Source organism: Chiloscyllium punctatum, chromosome 22 (genome assembly GCF_047496795.1).
Source record: "Chiloscyllium punctatum isolate Juve2018m chromosome 22, sChiPun1.3, whole genome shotgun sequence".
Classification (NCBI taxonomy): domain Eukaryota; kingdom Metazoa; phylum Chordata; class Chondrichthyes; order Orectolobiformes; family Hemiscylliidae; genus Chiloscyllium; species Chiloscyllium punctatum.
In genome coordinates this window covers 45,005,294-45,024,908 of record NC_092760.1, presented here as the reverse complement: position 1 = coordinate 45,024,908, position 19,615 = coordinate 45,005,294, and the positions used below count along the sequence as shown (strand labels likewise).

General features: G+C 38.9%; 1 protein-coding gene across 4 annotated transcripts in view; it reads right to left on the bottom strand.

Annotated features, from left to right (window-relative positions):
- Positions 1 to 995: 995 nt before the first annotated feature.
- Positions 996 to 19,615, bottom strand: part of eps8l2 (EPS8 signaling adaptor L2) — a 164,153-nt gene continuing 145,533 nt past the window's right edge. For 3 of the 4 annotated variants that reach the window (XM_072592188.1, XM_072592191.1, XM_072592189.1), the window contains 6 exons: positions 18,012 to 18,123; positions 16,223 to 16,354; positions 15,383 to 15,542; positions 11,459 to 11,642; positions 9,720 to 9,852; positions 996 to 6,631 (listed from right to left, as the gene is read on the bottom strand). In XM_072592188.1, the coding sequence (XP_072448289.1) occupies positions 6,560 to 6,631; positions 9,720 to 9,852; positions 11,459 to 11,642; positions 15,383 to 15,542; positions 16,223 to 16,354; positions 18,012 to 18,123 (793 nt within the window). In that variant the 3' untranslated portion in view covers positions 996 to 6,559. The remainder of the gene's footprint in view (positions 6,632 to 9,719; positions 9,853 to 11,458; positions 11,643 to 15,382; positions 15,543 to 16,222; positions 16,355 to 18,011; positions 18,124 to 19,615) is intronic. The other variant, XM_072592190.1, reaches the window with a different exon arrangement.

Sequence of the window (19,615 nt, the reverse complement as noted above, 5' to 3'; positions counted from 1 at the left end):
CACGGTCTCCTACACCTCTCCAGCAACACGGACACTGACATATCGCTGATCTGAGGGTGCCCCTTCAGTTTCATGTGCCTGCCGCTCCGCACACGAGAGGTGGAGAAATATGCCTGGTCACCACTATGGAATATATGCAAGCTAATTTGGCATTATGTAGTTAACATAGTGGTGTAATGCATGCACATGTTACAGGGCTCCAGTAACAGATATTGGTTGCACATTATGATAGGCTAGTTAAATCACTGATAGATGAGCTAATGCTAAAGACGATGGTGGTATAATGTGATAGATTAAGTGCAAGCAGCAGACCAGTGTCACAGAAGATGACTAGTTTACAAAGACAAAGCAAACTTGTATGATTGGTTATGCTAATGCTATCAGATAAGCGCAGGAACTAGAAAAGTATAAAAAGAGTAGTGGCCCCAAGTAGGGGCAGTTGGGAAGCCATTATCTGATTGTCACAGCTTGTATTTGCAAATAAAAGTTTAACTTCATGAAGGATTTTCTTCCTCTCCTTGTAATTCTCAGAGTATCTGGTGATCTTTCCACAAGAACACCTGCAGAGCCCCCAGCAGGAGATGACCCTGTGGTCTTACAATGAGGGGCTGCATTCAAATGCACAGGGAGGTGCGATAGGCAGTTGTAGGAGAGAGAAATATCCTCACTCTGATAAAGATTACATCCAAAGAGTTATATGGTTTGACCCATTCAGATGTCACTATTTTTCACTCAGCTAACTTGTTAACCAACAATTTGGAGAAAGATTAATATAGAGTATTTTATAGGAATGCAAGTGGAGAGTGAACTAGTATATATAAGATATACTGTACAGTGGTCGAGTGGTCATTGTGATTGTCAGCTTGTTTCTTTTGTGTTTATGCTGCTGTCCAATGTCCATTTGGTGACACGGTAGTAAACATAGCATTACTTGAAAGAAAAACTTCATACACTTACTTTATTTAATTTATTCAGTTTACAATAAAGACTTGTTTTCATAAAAAGAGCTATGTTCTAAAAATTAGCACTAATTTTTTAAAAAATGAATTCTCAGATTTGAAAAATCTTGGTTAATTATTGCATAACTCTTTTCACTCCTCCATAACTTACCACTGGAAAAACATGAAGTTCATTTTACACAAAGCTAATTTTAAGTTCTTTCATTTCCCTGACAAATGTTTATGTAAAAAGCAACAGAACAATGCTCTTATTAGAACTTGCATGTCAAAATATGTTTATTTTAATGAATAAAAAAGCAAAAAATTAAACAATGAAATTTTTGACATTAAAGTATATTAGATCAAGGCTGACCTTGATATTAAAATAAGAATAAAATGCATTCAGAGACTGAAAAATCATGTGGAGTTCAGCTTCCTTTCTTTTTTAAGTTTCAAATACACCAAAAGCTTCTGATATCTATCTACATCAGTGATATCTGAACATTGCCCATATCAGCAGCAAAACTATGTAAAATCTCTATTCAGATTTTTGCAGGATTTGTGGTGAATAGTGAAGCTATGTTGGTGATAACTGGGGCATTGTTTTACATTGTTCAGAATCTGGAGTCAAAACCGCTTTCAAGATTTTCAGAAATTGTGAGAATTGGATAAATGTAGGAGTGTTCATGATGTGATGTCGTACTGGTTTAATTGAATTACTTGTGCAAATGACGTCATGAGTGCAATCTGTCTATTAGTGATTACTGAGAATCTTGATCATCATGACCACTGTTACCTCTTTCATATTTTAAAAGAGATTGCATAATTCTGCAATCCTGCCCTTTCATTGAGGAGTTAAACTTCTGGATGTAGGTTTGGTCACTGAACCTTTATCCAGAGGCTCACTGAAGAGGTTACCTAGTCAGGTGATGAAACGTCTGAAAATGAACCTTCCAGCTCAGCGAGCAAACTTACATCCAGAACCTCAAACTGAGCTACAAGTCTTCTCAAAGCTCGCTAGGAGTTAAACTTGCCGAAAGATGGTGAAGTCAAGGTTACAATCATGGAATTTTCCCCGATATGCTCCAGTTTTGATTAGATTCAAAATAAATACTATGGAACTGAAATTTTAATTTATGTAAAACTGCATGTGAGGTGGGCAGCAACTGATGTCACCACATATGTTTAGAATTTCTCTTAAGGACAACAAATGCAAAGTGTGAATGCATGTTATAAATGATCTCGGACACTGGGGATCTGCAGATAAAGCTGCAACCGAGTCCTTTGATGTGCTCTTTTTCTGGTTCTAACAAAAATTATTAGGTTTGCTGCCCTGAAAAATTAGAGATCTAGAATGACACATGACACCAGCCCTCTTAGGGAGGCAATAGAGTTGGTCTTTCTCATGAGCCTTGCTTGCTGATCTTATTATTAGGACAGGACCAGACTGCCCATTAAAACTGCAGTCATGACTTAATGTGTGAAGACTCCTGGACAAGTAACCCTCAAATGACAACTACCTTAGTACCAAAAGGTTAATAATACTATTGTACAGTCAAGCAGCATCTCCACCCCTGGTGCATGAGTAGCACCTTATTGCCTACCTTGTTCCAAAAGATGACCGCATGATGATGAATTGAAGCACTTGTTACAAAACTTAAGTGCACACTGTAAAACCACCATTTGACATTAAGTTCAGTATTGAGAGATAAATCTGCTCAAAAGGCCAGCATTATCTGCAGATGCTTGGTGAAGGATGCCTCCTAAATATTTTCTTCTCAATTTGTATAGCCTCATCAACTGACTTCCTTTTAATCTTATATCAGGTTTGCTCACACCATAAAAATATAGTGAACACCATGGCAAGTGTTGCATGAACAAAAGATGGGAAGAAAAAAAATTCTTGCTTGCAACTGCTGAACTCCCCTTTCATAATCTCCTGAAATCAGATAAATTCTAACTGTTCCATTTGATGCTAGTGTTTCATACCAAGTATGTGAACCAATCAAATCTGTGAACTCAAAGTGCTTGTCTGTCTGAACAAAGCTGCAATGTAAAGGTGGCTATGCCATTGTCAGAACTGCAAGCAGAGTTCAAAGGGGAAGTGAACTCAGAAACCTGATGAAGATGCAGCTTTGTATGCCTTGGCAGAAACAGAGGTCCTAGTAGGTAAATCAGGAGCCAAGCTTAAGGTTTCTACAAGATCTTTCCTCTGTTTGGGACCCTCGTCCTATTACTGCCACATGCAGAGACCTATTGCCACCTTCCAGACAGTCCAAGCTAGAGGGGAAGTGCATGACAGCTATGAGGAGAGGACAGGGAAATCATGGTCAGTGAATTAAGGTCAGCGAATGAAGGTCAGCTCACCCTGCCATTGCTGCAATCCAATTTCAGGCTAAGCTATGGGCGAGGGAAGAGAAAGTAACAGTTGTGTATTAAGTGGTTTCTTAGAAAAATCTTGAGGAGAGAAAAGGAAAAAAAGTGGGTAACTATGAAAACTCAAGAATTGCTATGTTCCATTAGAAATGGGATGACATATCATTTGAATATATAGGGAGCTAACATGATCAAAATAAGTAATATCAGACCTGGGATTGAGAAATTGCCCCATAGCATCTAGCAATAGCAGCAAACACTGCACAACAAAATATTGTAGAATAGAAATGGAACAAAGCTACCACTGCAGTGCTGCAAGATATTATGCTCCAACCAACTCTTCCCAGTATATTATGTGAATTTTTTACATTTCCCTTCGATTGGGACCAGATTGAGACTAGAAAATTGCAGCCAGATTGGTACTCTTTCTCATGTCCAATGGGAACAGAGTGGCAACTGATTCACTTATTATCCTGCCAAACAGAAATTCTTTTAAACTTGGATCCCTGACACAAAATAATTTTTTAAAAACTCACCTGATTACAAAGGAGAAAAAAATTATTTCTACCATTGCTGTAACATTTTCTAACATCTGTAAACAGATGCAATTCTAATCGATTAGGCAGAGACCCCATTTATGTTGCTCATTTTAATTCAGAATCAAATATATACACCTTTACAGTAAAATAATATTTAAAGGAAAATATTTCAAGATCCAATTTGCATACTGCTTTTTACGAACTTTTATTAGTACTTAACTGTAGCCAGGAGTTAACTTCTACCAGCAGAATGATAAATGACTATGATTAAAAATACCAATACTCTACTATTGACTGTTGCTTGTAGAAAGTGGACACTGCATTAATTCTCAAGTGTGTACCTGCGACTATGGATATTGTTTCAAATTGAGCATCTTTTTAAGAATGTACGGGATATGTGAGATCTACATGATTAGGAAGTGGATCCATTTAGTTATTCTTAGAATTACAATTAATTCACTGAATAGAGAATCTGTATATGAATTGGTATTATAATTAAATGAAAAACCTAACTGAGTTATCATGGATGTCTGTTGAATGGTGATCTTGCTTCAGCTTTGAGTTGGTATCCACATTAATGATCTTGGGCAGAACTTTGAAAGGCTGATGAGGTAGATGAGCCTGGAGTTTTACAAGATCAGTCAGGATGCCGATTTGCGGCCATCATCACATCCCAAGCCATTTGAGAGGGTATACCAGGGACAGAGGACTGCCTGCCTGCCTGCCTGCAACTAGTGGCAAGTCTATTAAGGCAATGGAAGATTGTGGAGTTTTTCGGTCGGCAGGTGAAGTCTCACACAGCACTTTAATGTTGGTGGTGAATGGACACAACCTGCCAAGCAGATGGGGCAGGGATATCACTTCATCCCTCTAGCAATCCCCTCTGCTCACCAACCAATGGCTGTTGGGCCAAAGCTGTAGTTGCTGGCTGCCCAGTGGAGAAGTTGACATCTGACTGTCCAGTAGAGAGGCGAAGGCTGTCTTTACCTCACTCAGTATTGGACCATTCAGCTCAAACGGTGGGGCAATTAATGTTCTGCATTGGGAGACCCATATTGGCTCCTTCAGCTTCAGGAGATCATTATCATCCTAAATTGGTCAGCAAGCATGGTCTGAGCCATTGATTGGCCAACTTGCAAATTTGTGTTTTGCAAAATCTTGCTGCCACATTGTGTTTCATTCCAGCAATGAGGTTCCCAAACAAAGTTCAATGCTTTGTCTCAGTTTAGTGTCTGTTTGGATGTGGTGTGTTATGATTTATGCTTGTTTCAAGAAGCATAAGCAAACATTATTCTGCAGCTGTGCTGGAAACAGAAGCATCTTATAATCATCAAGACAGATGTAAGATCTGTCTGTTCTGAAGGGTGCAAGATAAAAATTTTCAACAGGATGTCTTTTTAGCAAGACTCACATTCTGTACCATAGTGACTATTAATAGGTAGTCACTACATTAATATTCTAGAATGATAGGACCATTAATATGTGTGCAATCTGTTGTACACTTGTGTTAAGTCTTAAATAACTGAATTTATAAGTTACTTACTGAATTATTAAGTTAATACTCATATTTAAGCCATTATTGATAGAATGCTGATATTATGTGGCAAGTGTTTATAATTTATATGGTATTGTCTGATGCTGCTGCCCCTTTAACAAGGTTATGTTGGCCTCGATTTTTTTCAAGAGAGGTCATAAAAGCAGAAGTTCCTATATGTCTGGAAATGTCTACTTTAAAACAATGGCAGGGGACTGACCAGTTCTCCCAATTCAGGTTTTTTTTTCTAGTTTGGTTTATTTTAGCAAAGAGTCAAAAATTGCTGGGGACCTAGAGAAGCAGCTACAGGGCAAAGAGATTCCATGCTCTCTGAAAGCTCTCCTACCTGTAAGAATCTATGTTTGGATTTACCTTTTTCCAAGGGTGTGTTTATGGGGTTTGCAGAGATTGGATCAGCTCCTTCGTTAAGTTGCGATAGAGGCAGTTGGGTATTCAAATAAGTTCAGTTATTCTAAATTCTGTTTTCTTTTGTTCATGTTTCATTCATAGTGTTTAAATTAATTCTGATTTGTTTAAAGCTGAATGGTTTGACCAGATGTATCACCCCTGGAATATCCATTTTACATCTGCCTAAAAAAAATACAAAAAGTTAAGGTCTAGGCCATCATCTGGAAACATTTTGAGGGGGCCTGGCCTGGTCCATAACAATTACATTTCCATTTTAGCAGAGATGCCAGCCCTCTCCAATAAAATAGCAGGTATAGGAATGTTACAAGGTTACTGTCACAATTCATCTATTAATGTTGCCTATTAGCAGTTTCTCAGCTTATGTGTATAGGTCAGGAGCTTGCTGCAGAGTTATCATTTTGCCATTCAACTAATAATGAGCAAATTACATTTATATTGTGTTCACTTGGCTTCAGGTTTTGGCAACAATGCTCCACAGTTGTCCACTATTACAGCTACATGCATATATAATATATATATTTATATTTCTAAAAGTATATGGTGCACGTATTAATACTTCAGGCCAACTACCAGTATGAAAGCCACGCAGGTTCTGAATGGAATTTTCCTCTTGAAACAACAGGAGTAAAATACACAAAACAATCAGTAGTTATTAATTCTGTATAACAGACCCCACCCTTCCATTTGTACAGGGTTAATTTCTGGTCTTATTGTCCAATCGCAAAGCAAACAGCAATGAAACTTTATTGACTGGAATCAATCCTCTCTTGTCTTCGTTTCATGATTTCTTCCAGTTCTGTATCTCCTCGATGCTTCTGTAAAATTAGAATATGGAAATGAGAGAATAAAGTTATCAACATCTTTTTTTAAAAAAAAGTTACCTTGATTATGGGTGGTGAGAAAATATATGGTCCAGTTTTGAGACAATACAATACTGGTTGGGTAATTCTGTACACTGATCCAGCAGAAACCTTTGCAGAGTAAGACAAGTACGCATCTGCTGTAGGTTGTTGTACAGGTGATGGTTCTGAATGGGTTAATGTTCAAGACTGCATTAAGCTCTATCCAATCAGACATTGGCGGGAAAAGGCAGAACATCATAAGATTTTATAGGGTGAAGACCAATATCCACATCTCTCCTAACTGTCTTAGGCTGGAGTAGTGTCCAGCTCTGGTCACTCTGGTATAGGAAGTATATTATTTAGCTGGAGAGGGTTTAATAAAAGATTTACCAGGATATTGCCAGGCTTGGAGGGTTTGAGTTACAGAGAGAGGCTGGATGGGCTGGGACTTCTTTCACTGGAGTTTAGGAGGATGAAGGGTGACCTTATAGAGATTTATCTAATCATGAGGGGTATAGATAAGGTGAATGATAGGTGTCTTTCCCTATGGTGGCAGATTTCAAGACTAGGGGGCTGTATTTTTAAGGTGAAAGGGGAAAAAAATTACATGGGGGTATTTTTTTTTTAAAACAGACAGTGGTTTGTCTGTGGAATGAACTTCCACATGAAGTGGTGGATGTGGGTACAGTTACAACATTTAAAAGACATTTGGTTAAGTAGTAGGAACGGTTATGAGATATGAGCCAAAGGCAGGCAAGGTGGGACTAGTTTAGTTTAGAATTATGGTTGGCTGGTTTAGTGGACCAACCAGTCTGATTCTGTGCTATATGACACTATAACAACATTTACTAAGTTATAACTGATTACTAATATGCTGTAAATAACGTCTTGTTGAAAACATGGATCTCTTGTCATCGAGACTCACTAGTTGTTTTACTCTATTACTGCAAACCAAGTCTATCCTTAGACACAGCCAAAGAAAAGGGGATTCCTGGAAGCAAATTACCCAAATACAACCTGGTAAGTTTGTAGCGCATACAACATAGCTCAGTCTGAACCAGTCTGAAACTAGTGTCAGGAGCATAAGAGATTTTGTTTTCAATTTGCTCGTGGGATGTGGGCTGGGCAGCCCATCCCTAGCTGCTATTGTGGTAGGCTGCCTTCTTGAACCAATGCAGTCCACTTGCTGTAGATAGACACACAATGCTGTTAGGGAGAGAATTCTAGGATTTTGAACTAGTGAAATTAAAGTAACAGCAAGATATTTTCAAGTCAGGGTGGTGAGTGACTTAGAGGGAAACTTGAAGGTGGTGGTGTTCTCATGCATCTCCTGTTCTTGTCCTTCTAGATGGAAGTGTTCATGGGTTTGGAAGCTGGCTGACTAAGGATCTTTGGTAAATGTCTGCACTACATCTTGTAGATAGTACACACTGCTGCTACTGAGCGTCAGTTGTGGATGGAGTGTGGCACCAATCAAACAGGCTGCTTTGTGGTGTCAAGCTTCTTGAGTGTTGTTGAAGTTGTATTCATCCAGGTAATTGGGGAATGTTCCATCACACTTCCCACTTGTGGCTTGTAGATGGTGAACAGGCTTTAGGGAGTCAGAAGGCGAGTTACCTGCTGCATTGTTCTTTGGCTTTAACCTACTCCTGGAACCACTGTGTTTATATACAGAGTCTAGTGGAGTTTCTAGTTAAAGGTACCCTTCCCCTCCCCACCCCCACCACCACCACCACCACCACCCCAGGATGTTGACAGTGAGGTTTCAGTGACAGTAATGTCATTGAATATCAAGAGATGACGGTAAGATGGTCTATTATTAGGGATTCTCATTTCCTGGCATTTGTGTTGCTTGCCAGGAAATTTTACTTACCACTTTTCAGCCAAAGCATGAATATTGTTCAGATCTTGTTGCATATGGACACAATATCTGATTCACAGTATCTGAACAGTTACAAATGATGCTGAACATTATTCACCAATGATTACATATCCCCACTTCTGCCTGCATAATAGAGGGAAGGCCATTGATGAAGCAGCTGAAGATGGCTAGTCTGAGGACACTACTCTGAAGATCTCTTGCAGAGATGTCCTGGAGCCGAGTTGTTGTTCAAATCTGTTCTTATTTTCTCTCATGATACATTATCTCAACATGGAAATTGAAGAAACAATGATAATATTTGCTGGGGGTACCATTATGTGGGAGTAATAATTGTGAAGCTTTCAAAAGATTACTTGTATGCCAAAAAGCATTAAGCGGGAAATGATAGACAGAACCAAATGATCCCCCAACTTACAGATCTCAATTAAGTTCTGCTGTCCTGCCATATCCAGTCATAAATAGTGGTGGACAATGAAACAACTCACTGGAGGATACAGTATCAGAAGTACCTTTACTGATACTGTCATGGAAGAGAGTTATTTTATGTTGATCAGAAAGAAATGTAATACTGCAATCAGATAGGCACTAGCAGAGTCTAGAGCTGGAAGAACTTGTCTTGAGGTCTTTCCTTCCCAAATAATTGTGATTTGGGCCAGTCCATTTCATGTCTTGACATTTATGTGAGCAGTTGAAATCTAGTTTTAGACAGTTTAACATTGCTAGATATCCATTATACGAGCTGATAAAATAATCAATTTAGATCTCAACTTCTAAATTCCTTCTATGCTCAAGTAAACCATGACATAGAGTCAGAGTTATACAGCACGGAAACAGACCCTTTGGTCCAATATGTCAGCACCAACCAGATATCCTAAACTGATCTGGTCCCATTTGCCAGCATTTGGCCCATATCCCGCTAAACCTTTCCTATTCGTAAAATAATCGTGATCCCCTTTGAACACACTGGTCAGTGTTTGCATGAATACTACCAGAAGAAACACTCCAAGCACAGTTTAACGGTTTGCCAGGCCTTTCCAAAATGTTTCACTGTTGTGCCTCCTCAAGCTTGCAAAATGCAGAAGGAATTTTTGCTTTGTACATCATTTATAGTAAATCAGTTGATGGAAGAAATGGGAAAAAAAATGTGGCATTAGTAGAATGCAGCACATTGGTCCTTACATCTAGCTCAGCCTTCTGTACTTGAATTAGACTGTACACTCGAGCACCTTCCTCTCCACATACCATCTTCAGTTCTTCTTTATTAAGAGAAAATATCTGTGCTCCTGTCAGTATACCCAGACCAGCCACGGTCCTGTTTTTGGGAAAAAAGAGAGAGTTCAGATTAAAGGGATCTGTATATTTCCCTCACATTGTCTACAGTTCAAGGCAAATCAAGGTCAAAGAAGCATGACAGAATGATGACTATTTAATGCAACATTACATCAGGTCATATTTATCACATGATACTACATCATTCTTCATGTTACATTTCAGAAGCACTGAAGGCTTAGTCTCAGAACGTAGGAGTACATTCCAGAAGCAGTGAAGGCCTGAGCCTTCAGCAGCCAGGACACCACTGAGAATGATGAACCCATCCGCAAAGTGACTGTAGCGCAGTTGTGACTAGGCTTATGGGAAAACCATAAAGTCTTTGTGGAGGGCTGACCTCAATCCGGCCTACCGGGAGGTGACCTCCAGAAGCTGGTATAGTTCCCAACATCCTGGAGGATCTACTGGTCAACAATAGGCCTTACAAGGGCATTTAATTCCCTCAGGTACCCACTGTTTGCTGGTCGGTAGTCCTTCATTCTACTTCCAGAAAAATAACCAGGAAGATAGATGGTGCTTGTAAGATTGCACGCCAGCCAATGGAATTAATCCATCTGCCTGTGCACTCCATACTTGGTCCATCTTGGAGCAAACGTACTGCTCAAAATTGATTCACTATTTGATCCAGCCCTCCGTACCAGTCCAAATATAGGTTTGATTTTACCTGGACTAAGGACTCGCTCCTTTTTATATTTCAAAACTGTAATCTTTAAGTAGATCTCATTGGAATAGGGCAAGTTAAGGTCATTGAAAACAGATCCTTCAACTGATTACATTAAAAATTAATCTGTTTTCTGTCCAAGAACTGTAAGACAGGAGGATAGAAATTACTATTAACATTTAACATTTGTCTGTGACATCCCCTGCCATTCAGTGTAAATAAATGTATAGTTGCATCTACTAGTAAAAATGTGACCATAAAACATAAAAATCACTAAACATTTTTACTTTGCAATCTAGTCAGTGGTTTGTAGTAGAACTATATGGTGCCATCATTAGAAAAAAGCTAAATTATCCAATAATATGACTTTTTCCAAGAATAGGCACAAGTCACTGGCCACTTGGATGTTTCCTTTCTTCCTGGTGGTGGAAATTGAATAAAGAGTTGTACACTTGTTGTCTTTCAGTGCCTCACACACCTGCGTGCGCGCGCACGCGCGCACACTCACTCACACACACACACACACACACACACACCCCATGGGTGCTGGGGAAAATATATGCACTACCGCAGTTAGGCGGTAGTGTGTGGGTAAAATTTTAAAAATATCTATAACCAGGAGATTTAGAGCTTCCTCAGTTTAGGGTACTGACTCTGTTCTGGCAACAAAGAAAAAAGAATAGGCACAAGGAGTTGGGTTTTTTTTTGTCAGGTAGACCTGACTGTTTTCTATGTTAGATTTCAAAGCTATCCTTCAGTTATTAATTGATGCCACATCTCTTTTTTTTGTGGAAATTGAACACATGGACAGTGCAGATGGGGCTGATTTATGTAACAAAGTTACTGGATTAGAATCAATCAGTTGATCTTCTCTTGTTCATTTTGTATGCTTATACGTAGTAGGCAATCATGTTAAAATATTACTTACGCTTTGCTGAAGCTTTTTGCTTCCAACCAGGATTTGACATCATCTGAGCTAGATTCATAACCTAGTGGTATTTGGATGGATGACTGCTTTGGGACCATAAAATTGCGAGAAGGTGGTTTTGTTTTGCTCGCAGTTATTAAATGTAAAAGTTCATCATTCACTTCATCCATCTGTGTCATTATGTCTGTTTTTTAAAAAAAAACCAACATTTTTATTTTAAAAATGCTTTCATAACAATAATTGCTTTTCCTACATGGACCCCTAAATCTTTAGAATGCCCAGTCTTCTTAGGAGGGTCACCATTTCAAAAACACTCAAATGTTTTTCTTCTTGGTCCAAATTGGTTGATCTGAACTTATTTGTGTTGAACTCTACTTGCAAGTTTTGCCTGGAGGCCCACTGAAGATGTTACCTACTAGGGTGACAAAAAGTCTGGAAATGAACCTTCCAGCTCAGCGAACAAACCCTACATCCAGAACCTCAACCTGAGCTACAAATCTTCTCAAAACTCACCACTGAGAACAGTGAACCCATCCACAAAGTGACTGTATTCTAAACAAACTATTTACTATGCCATCAATGATTATGGAATTGACAAATTTATTCCCATACGATGTAAGAGGAGAACTGGGCCATTCAGCCCATCAAGTTTGCTCCACCATTCAAAGAGATCACGGCTGATCTGATAACCCTCATTTCCACTTTGCTGCCTTTTCCCCATAACTCTCTAATTCTCTATCTCAGCCTTTAATATTCTTAACAATCCATGTTCGACAGCTCTCTGAGGTAAAGAATTCAACAGGTTCATTAACTTTGGAGAATAAATTTATCCTCACAGGAGTTTAAAATAGATGGCCCTTTATACTGAGATTATGCCCTCTGGTCCTTAGAGTCTCCCAAAATGGAAAACAACCTTTATACATCTACCATGTCAACGCCTCCAAGGATCCTGTATGTTTCAAAAGCTTGCCTCTTATTCTAAATTCTAATGAGTCCAGGCCCGAACTACTCAAGCTCTCCTCATGAGGGGGTCTCTCCATACCCAGTATCAACTGAGTGAAACTTCTCTGGTTTGCCTGCATTGTTAGTATATTTTGCTTTTGACAAGGGGCTCAAAACTTTTCACACTTTCCAAACTCTCTTTATTTTTAAAATCAATTCCCTTTGAAATAAAGGCAAATATTCCATTTGCTTTCTTCATTACTTGCTGAACTTGGATGCTAACCTTCTTGTGATTCATGCAAGAGGAGTCCGAAGTCGCTCTATTCTGTTGCAGTCTGTTTTTGCAGTCTTTCTCCATTAAGATAATATTCAGCTCCTGTACACTTCCAGCTAAACTGCATAACATCACATTTTCCCAAGATAAATTCCGTCATATTTCCCAAGATTTTGCCTAATCATTAAGCAAGTCATTCATAAACATACTGAATAGTTGAATCCCCACACAACTCTGTTGAACACTGGTCAATCCATCCAATTTGCATGCACACCTATTATCTCTACTCTATGTCTTCTATAACTTAACCTGTCTTCTAATCAGGTCAATAAATCACCAACATGATCTAGACTGAGCAACTGCCCTGGGTGCTAGAGGAACAGTTTCATTTTGAAATCAGATCTGATTGAAGTGTTGTCCAGGATAAGGAGAGATGCATGTCAAGATTGGAGTAGTGCTAGAAAGCACAGCAGGTCAGGCAAATCCAAGGAGCAGGAAAATCAACGTTTTGGGCAAAAGTCCTTCATCAAGAATGAGAGCTTCAGACCTGATGAAGGGCTTTTGCCCGAAACATCGATTTTCCTGCACCCCGGATGCTGCCTGAACTGCTGTGCTTTTCCAGCTCCACTCTAATCTGGACTCTGATCTCCAGCATCTGCAGTCCTCACTTTCACCAAGAAGAGATGCATTCCCAATCTCTAGTCACCATAACCCCATATATGCAGGCAACCAATCCTGCTCCCAGATGTCTCAGTAGCACCTCAGTCTCCACCTATCTCATCCCAATGTCCTGGCCTCCTAGTTACCTACAAACTCTGGCAACAATCAGTGCTCATTACACCTCGTGAAACTTTAAACACATTTTTATCCTACTCTGTGAAAGTCCCACAAATCTACTGTCCAACTGCCTGGTGACATTACTGAAATCAGGAGCATGCTGTGTGGCAGAGTACAGGAACTGGCATGTACCACAGCATTCCTGACGATCACCCTTGACAACAAATGATTAAGACTCTTGGAGCAAACAATAAATGAGGCCCTGTAAAGGAAATGCTTTACAGGTTTTTAGAAGGCTGCATCATAGCATTTTGCTATCAAAAGAAAATTGATTTTCTTAAAAGCAAAATAAAACATCTTACTATATTGACTGCACAAGTTAGTCAGCTTGTCTATATCTCTAAATAATCATATGTTTTGAAATATGTCATCACCTGAGGAACAGATTAATTGGTCCCAAGATGATAAAGCAGGAAAATGGGACCAACTGGATTACTCTACAGACAGCTGGCATTGACTCAATAGACTGCACAGCTTCCTTTGGCATTGTTATGTATCAATGATTTATAACACATGAAAAATGAATTATGATGGCTGTAGTACATGTACTTAATTATGCATAAACCACTGCTTCCTGATGTGTATTTAATTTATTAAATTTGGAGATTTAAACAAAACATTGCCATTTTTGCCTAGCTCATTCCTGATATCATGATTTATTGATGAAATGCTATAGACTGACACCATGCCAAATCAAAATACTCAAAGACTTTCTTGAAGACAAGTCCTCATTTTCACTTCTCAAGGGGTCTCTTCCGGATATTGGCAAATTCCCAGCTGAATGTCTGACCTCAGAAATATCACATTATTTTTCTGGCCACTTTTCGTTCTGCCTTTGGGCATTATTTTTTCAGGAAGGAGACAACCTTATGAGCACTGGTATTTCTTACACAAGTGACCATTTTTAAAACATGATCCCCAACAGTGAGTGTTGTTAGATTATTCAACTGCAGGAAGCATTACTCCTGAGCAGTGGAGACAGGACAGCAACAAGATAGGGACAGGATGCAGAGCATAACTAAGAAACAGGAAAGGATGGTGTAGCTACATGCCAGGGGATAGTTTGATGGTAGAGTGCTAAGGTTTGAAATCAAAATGATTGGCCTTTCCAATAATTGAGCAAAATAATTGAAGATAAGTTGTCCAATTTTTAATGTTCCTCTAGGGAACCCTGAATGCTGGTGGCAAATCTTAGAACTCCAGAAAACTGGTGGGCATCATTTTCAACCAGCTTAAAACTGCACTCAAAGTTTGCACATTTACTTGCTGGCTAGGTCTTGCTGTCAGATGTGTAAAATCAAGTAGTTGTTATTGCTTCTCTGTCTTTCATGTCAACTATTTCAGGATAGTTTCATCACAAAGTAGACATGGGAAGGTCAGTGCAGGAGTAGGCCACTCAATGCGAGCGACATGGTGGCTCAATGGGTCTCACTGCTGCCTCACAGCTCCAGGGACCCGGGTTCAATTCCAGCCTTGGGCGACTGTCTGTGTGGAACTTGCACATTCTCCCAGTGTCTGCTTGGGTGTACTCCAGTAGCTCTGGCTTCTTGCCACAGTCCAAAGATGTGCAGGTCAGGTGAATTGGCCATGCTAAATTGCCTGTAGTGTTAGGTGCAGGGGTAAAATATAGGGGAATGGGTCTGGGTGGTTTGCTCTTCGGAGGGTCGATGTGGACTTGTTGAGCCAAAGGGGCTGTTTCCACACTCGAGGAAGGTATGCATCCTGAACATCAGCCTCATTAATTATTATTATTAAGGAGATGCATCAGTGAAATGATAGTGAAACCTACTCTTTATTAATGAGATACTTACGTTATGATGTGATTTTCCTATAAATTTATATTAGAGTTGATGACTTTTTTTTTTACTTACGGTCCTTGTCTCTTGAGTAGGGCCTGTTTGCTAGTCCTGGTAGCTCATGGCTTCCATGTCTCACATGGCCAGGACCGGTAAAGGGTCCAGGTGAAGTGTAGCCTGGTGTATTAGGTCCGGTTCCTCTTGAACTCATTTCTCCTTTGTATCGTTGGCCACTCTTAAAGAAATTAAGTGTTGATAAAGTATTAGCTTCTTTGTCACAATATTATCTGAATTACTGACCTTTGGTACAGTGTGAGATGACAGAATGTCAGGATACTAAATACAGAACTTTCCTGTGCCATCAAAATGCCATCATGACCTTAAGAAAGCATGAAGCAAATGATAGTATTCCTCCAGATCCTACTCTCCCAAATTCACTTTGTAATTTATTCTACCACAGATTCCACCCTGGAAACAGATCTTTTATAAAAATTGACTAAATATAGATAGGTATGACATGCTAAACTCTACATAAATCCAACACCCCACAAATAATGGTGCTACAACAAACAGTGTAGATACATATATATTAGGCAATTGCCATGACACATCCTATTACAGTCACTTGTCCCTGGGAGAACGTCTAGAACGAGCATTTAAACAAGATGCCTCATTGCAGAAAAATTCTGTATTCTTGGGGGTGCAAAGGGAGTAACATAAAACATACAATTATTGTGAAGTTTCTCACTGGTTCCCACAAGAAACTAATAATTCATCTAACATTACAGATTCATTATTCAGTATTGATTAAGTTGGACTAGTATAAAAAGATGATCTATTGATTACAACAACATTATTAATAATGCACAGCCTGAACCATATCTTTGAGTGACGTTCTTGTGCAGTATCATTTACCTGGCTGTAAGGGTAGTCAGACTGGGCGGGGATGGCATCGATATTTACTACACTCAGCATATTAAACGGGACATAGCCAGTCTCTCCAAATTTGCTCTTCAGCTTCCACCACTGCTTATTATCTTCCACTACCTGCAGGGAGAGAGTCAGGTGTTTAGATTGTTAACAGTTTTGATTTGGAGCTCTTGATGATTTAACACTTTAATTTTGCGCTTTGGTCTCATGCAAATATTGCAGTGCTCAACCTACTGAATATGTTCCAGCAAATCTTAAAGTGGCTCAAGGAACAGCACCAAAACTTTCAGTTGGGCAGTTGACAGACTTCTAGCCTCAGTATAGAGTTCAGACCATAATCTTTCCTGCACTCTCCTGCGAACTCCCCAAGCCTGTTTTCTCTCTGATTCTTGGTAGGTTTTAGTCTTCGTTTTGTTTTTCTAGCTTTTGTTTTTGGATAGAGGTTGTTTGCTGTTCTGCATTTTGACATCCACAAAGTAAATCTTTTGATCCTTTTCACATATCACTTCCTTTGACTATTCCCACTGTAAAATCAACTTTTTTGGGGGACTGTGGATTAAAAGCAGGAAGATATACTACTCTAAATTAAGGAAGCTGTCTCCGAAGGTGTTTGTACTTTTAAAAGCAAAAGTACTGGAACATATTGAGCATTACTTTATTCAGGCAGTGAGGCAGAATTCCAGACAAATCAGCACTGCCCGTACGTGGGCAAGGTAACTCTACCTAGAGATAGTGCTTTTGATTGGCTTTTCAACTAGCACCAGTTGTAGTAGGTTCAGGGGTGCTCATCATAGTAACAATCTCATGATTGGTGACTAGGCAGGTGTCTATAGCCTGGTGCATGGACAAGAAAACCGAAACATCCAGCTTACAAAGACAATGGTTCCACCTCTCTTGCCTATGCAGAAGAAGAAAATTCCTAGTAGCTCACTATTCTCCCTCACCTTTGCTCTGCAAGCTGTCCTTTCTGCAAATCTTTTTCAAAGGAAAAACAGAAAACTACCTTCAGAGACAGTGTACAGACAAATTGTCAAGCAGTGACTGAGAATCAACATCCCACAATCTTGTATCCTCAGCAAAGAATCGAGAAAGAACCATCAGTGATCTGGAGTGGTGTCAGAACTCTGCTTTCTCTGACTGACCCCACCTTTCGCATACATGTCTGTGTACATAATTATGAGAATTTTTAAAAAAGGTGTAAATTGTACAGTTCGAGTTTAGCAATTCAATTCCTCTGCATTTTTTGACTATTTTGGGTGACAGTTTGATTACAATAAGTAGCTATTCTCTTATTGCAGATGAAAGAAGGTGTACATATTCTTTTAACCCAAATTAGATAGCTCGGTAGAATTGGATAATTTGTCCATCTCATCAAATTCTCAAATTTGTGATGACTTGGGGAATATTACAGCTTGACTTCTAATGCACTATTCCCAGTGAGTAATGACACCATAAATGCTACTAGCATTTAATATGTCCCCATCTTCTGCCCTATCACAGACACTCTCCTGTGTTTTTCTTCCCCGCCTCCCCCATTTCACTTCTGTAAAAACTCTACTGCTCTAACTTTTTCTAGTTCTGATCACAGGTAATGGCACAGAACAGCAACAAATTACTTGTGCAGACTTCTCTCAGTGGATTGATATGCACTTGTCCAGGTATTAAATTACTCACATTCGATGGGTCCTTGTTTTTAAACATATCTTGGAGTAGATAGGAGGCATAATATTAAATAATAAATAACACATACAATAAATAGAGAATGGTTTATCACCTCCAATATCTCATCCTTTAGGACAGACAGTTCATTGGCATTCCTTGCCACAAAATCATATACTATTCGAACATATTTTTTCTGTTGTTGGATTCCTTGTGCCTCGTAATTTCTATTGGAAAAGAAAGAACCATTCTAAACAACACATGCAATATTTTAGTGAGGACAGATAATCATTTACCAAAAAAGAATTTTAAAAGACAAGAAAGTCTGCAGATCTTTCTTCCCCTCTGTGGTTGTGGATATGAAACATTATACATTTGTTTTATCACTAGCCCTTCAACAGCAGGTTGAAGCTGTAATCAGATATATAGATAGCAAGCTATAGTAAAAACTGGTCAATACTATTCAAATGTCCTCAAACCTGCCCGAAAATTCTCCGTATCTGGCATTGGAGGCAAGCTTTCATCAGAATCAATAACCTACTGGTTATAGGACTCAGTTGCCAACTTGGCTACACCAAGCATGACTCCGAATGAGAAATTTCAAAACCCACAAAATTAAATGTTCTGTTCCTGGTGCTAAGTCTTTTGGTCTTTACCAATATAACTATCTTGACAATAGGTTAATGATTGCCTGAATAACCATTGTAATAAGAGGCCTTTTCCCAAATAAGGTTTAAATTCAAGTTTATTTTTCCACATGCTGTGTTTCACTTTTTTTCCAGTAAAGATCCTTCACTAATCACTGTTTTATCCACAAAAACTGAATATCATCTCTGTTTCCTAATATGTAATAGCCAGCCTGTTTAAGGGAGTTCAAGAAAAACATCTCAATCCTTCTACCAAATCCCAGCCATTCAGAACACACTGCTACATATATAATGAGTCCATACCTTATATTCACTTCTTGTTATGTGCTAGATTCAATACCATACTTTAAATCCAGATGCCATCTATATTTATTGATGTGATGGCTAGATCATATACAATTAGAGTGGTGCAGTGTTTTCAGAAAAATACCTCAAATAGAAGTATCACTAACAGAACAATGTTTTTGGTAAACACACCTCATCTATCTGTAAGAACATTAGGCTGATATTCAATACACTGTTCCAGTGACAATTTCTCAATTGCCAAAATAAAATTGTAGGTTTGCTATGGGCTTTTTCATGAAATGGAGGAAATCAATTTCTGTAATCAATTAATCTGGTATCAAACTGTGTCAATTTAACTGCTGTATGCTATGCTTTCTAATATTAAATTAAAAATCACACAATACCAGGTTATAGTCCAACACCACTACCTGGTGAAGGAGCAGCGCTCCGAAAGCTTGTGCTTCCAATTAAACCTGTTGAACTATAACCTAGTGATGTGCGATTTTTAACTTTGTACAACCCAGTCCAACACTGGCATCTCCAAATCACTTTCCAATACTAGGCAGACTAATCTTACTGCAATTGTTATGCAGATATGATATTACACTTCTGATTCCTCACACTCCTACAGTTCATTTCATCTAACAATGAACACAGTTTAGGTTATATCAGAGCCAACAAGTAACTGACTTTCAACTGGTTAGAAGGTAGTAAAACTAATTGTGTATCAGTGCCTACTATCAGATAGGCAGTTGAGACCGGCATTAATACACCTGAAATGTACCCC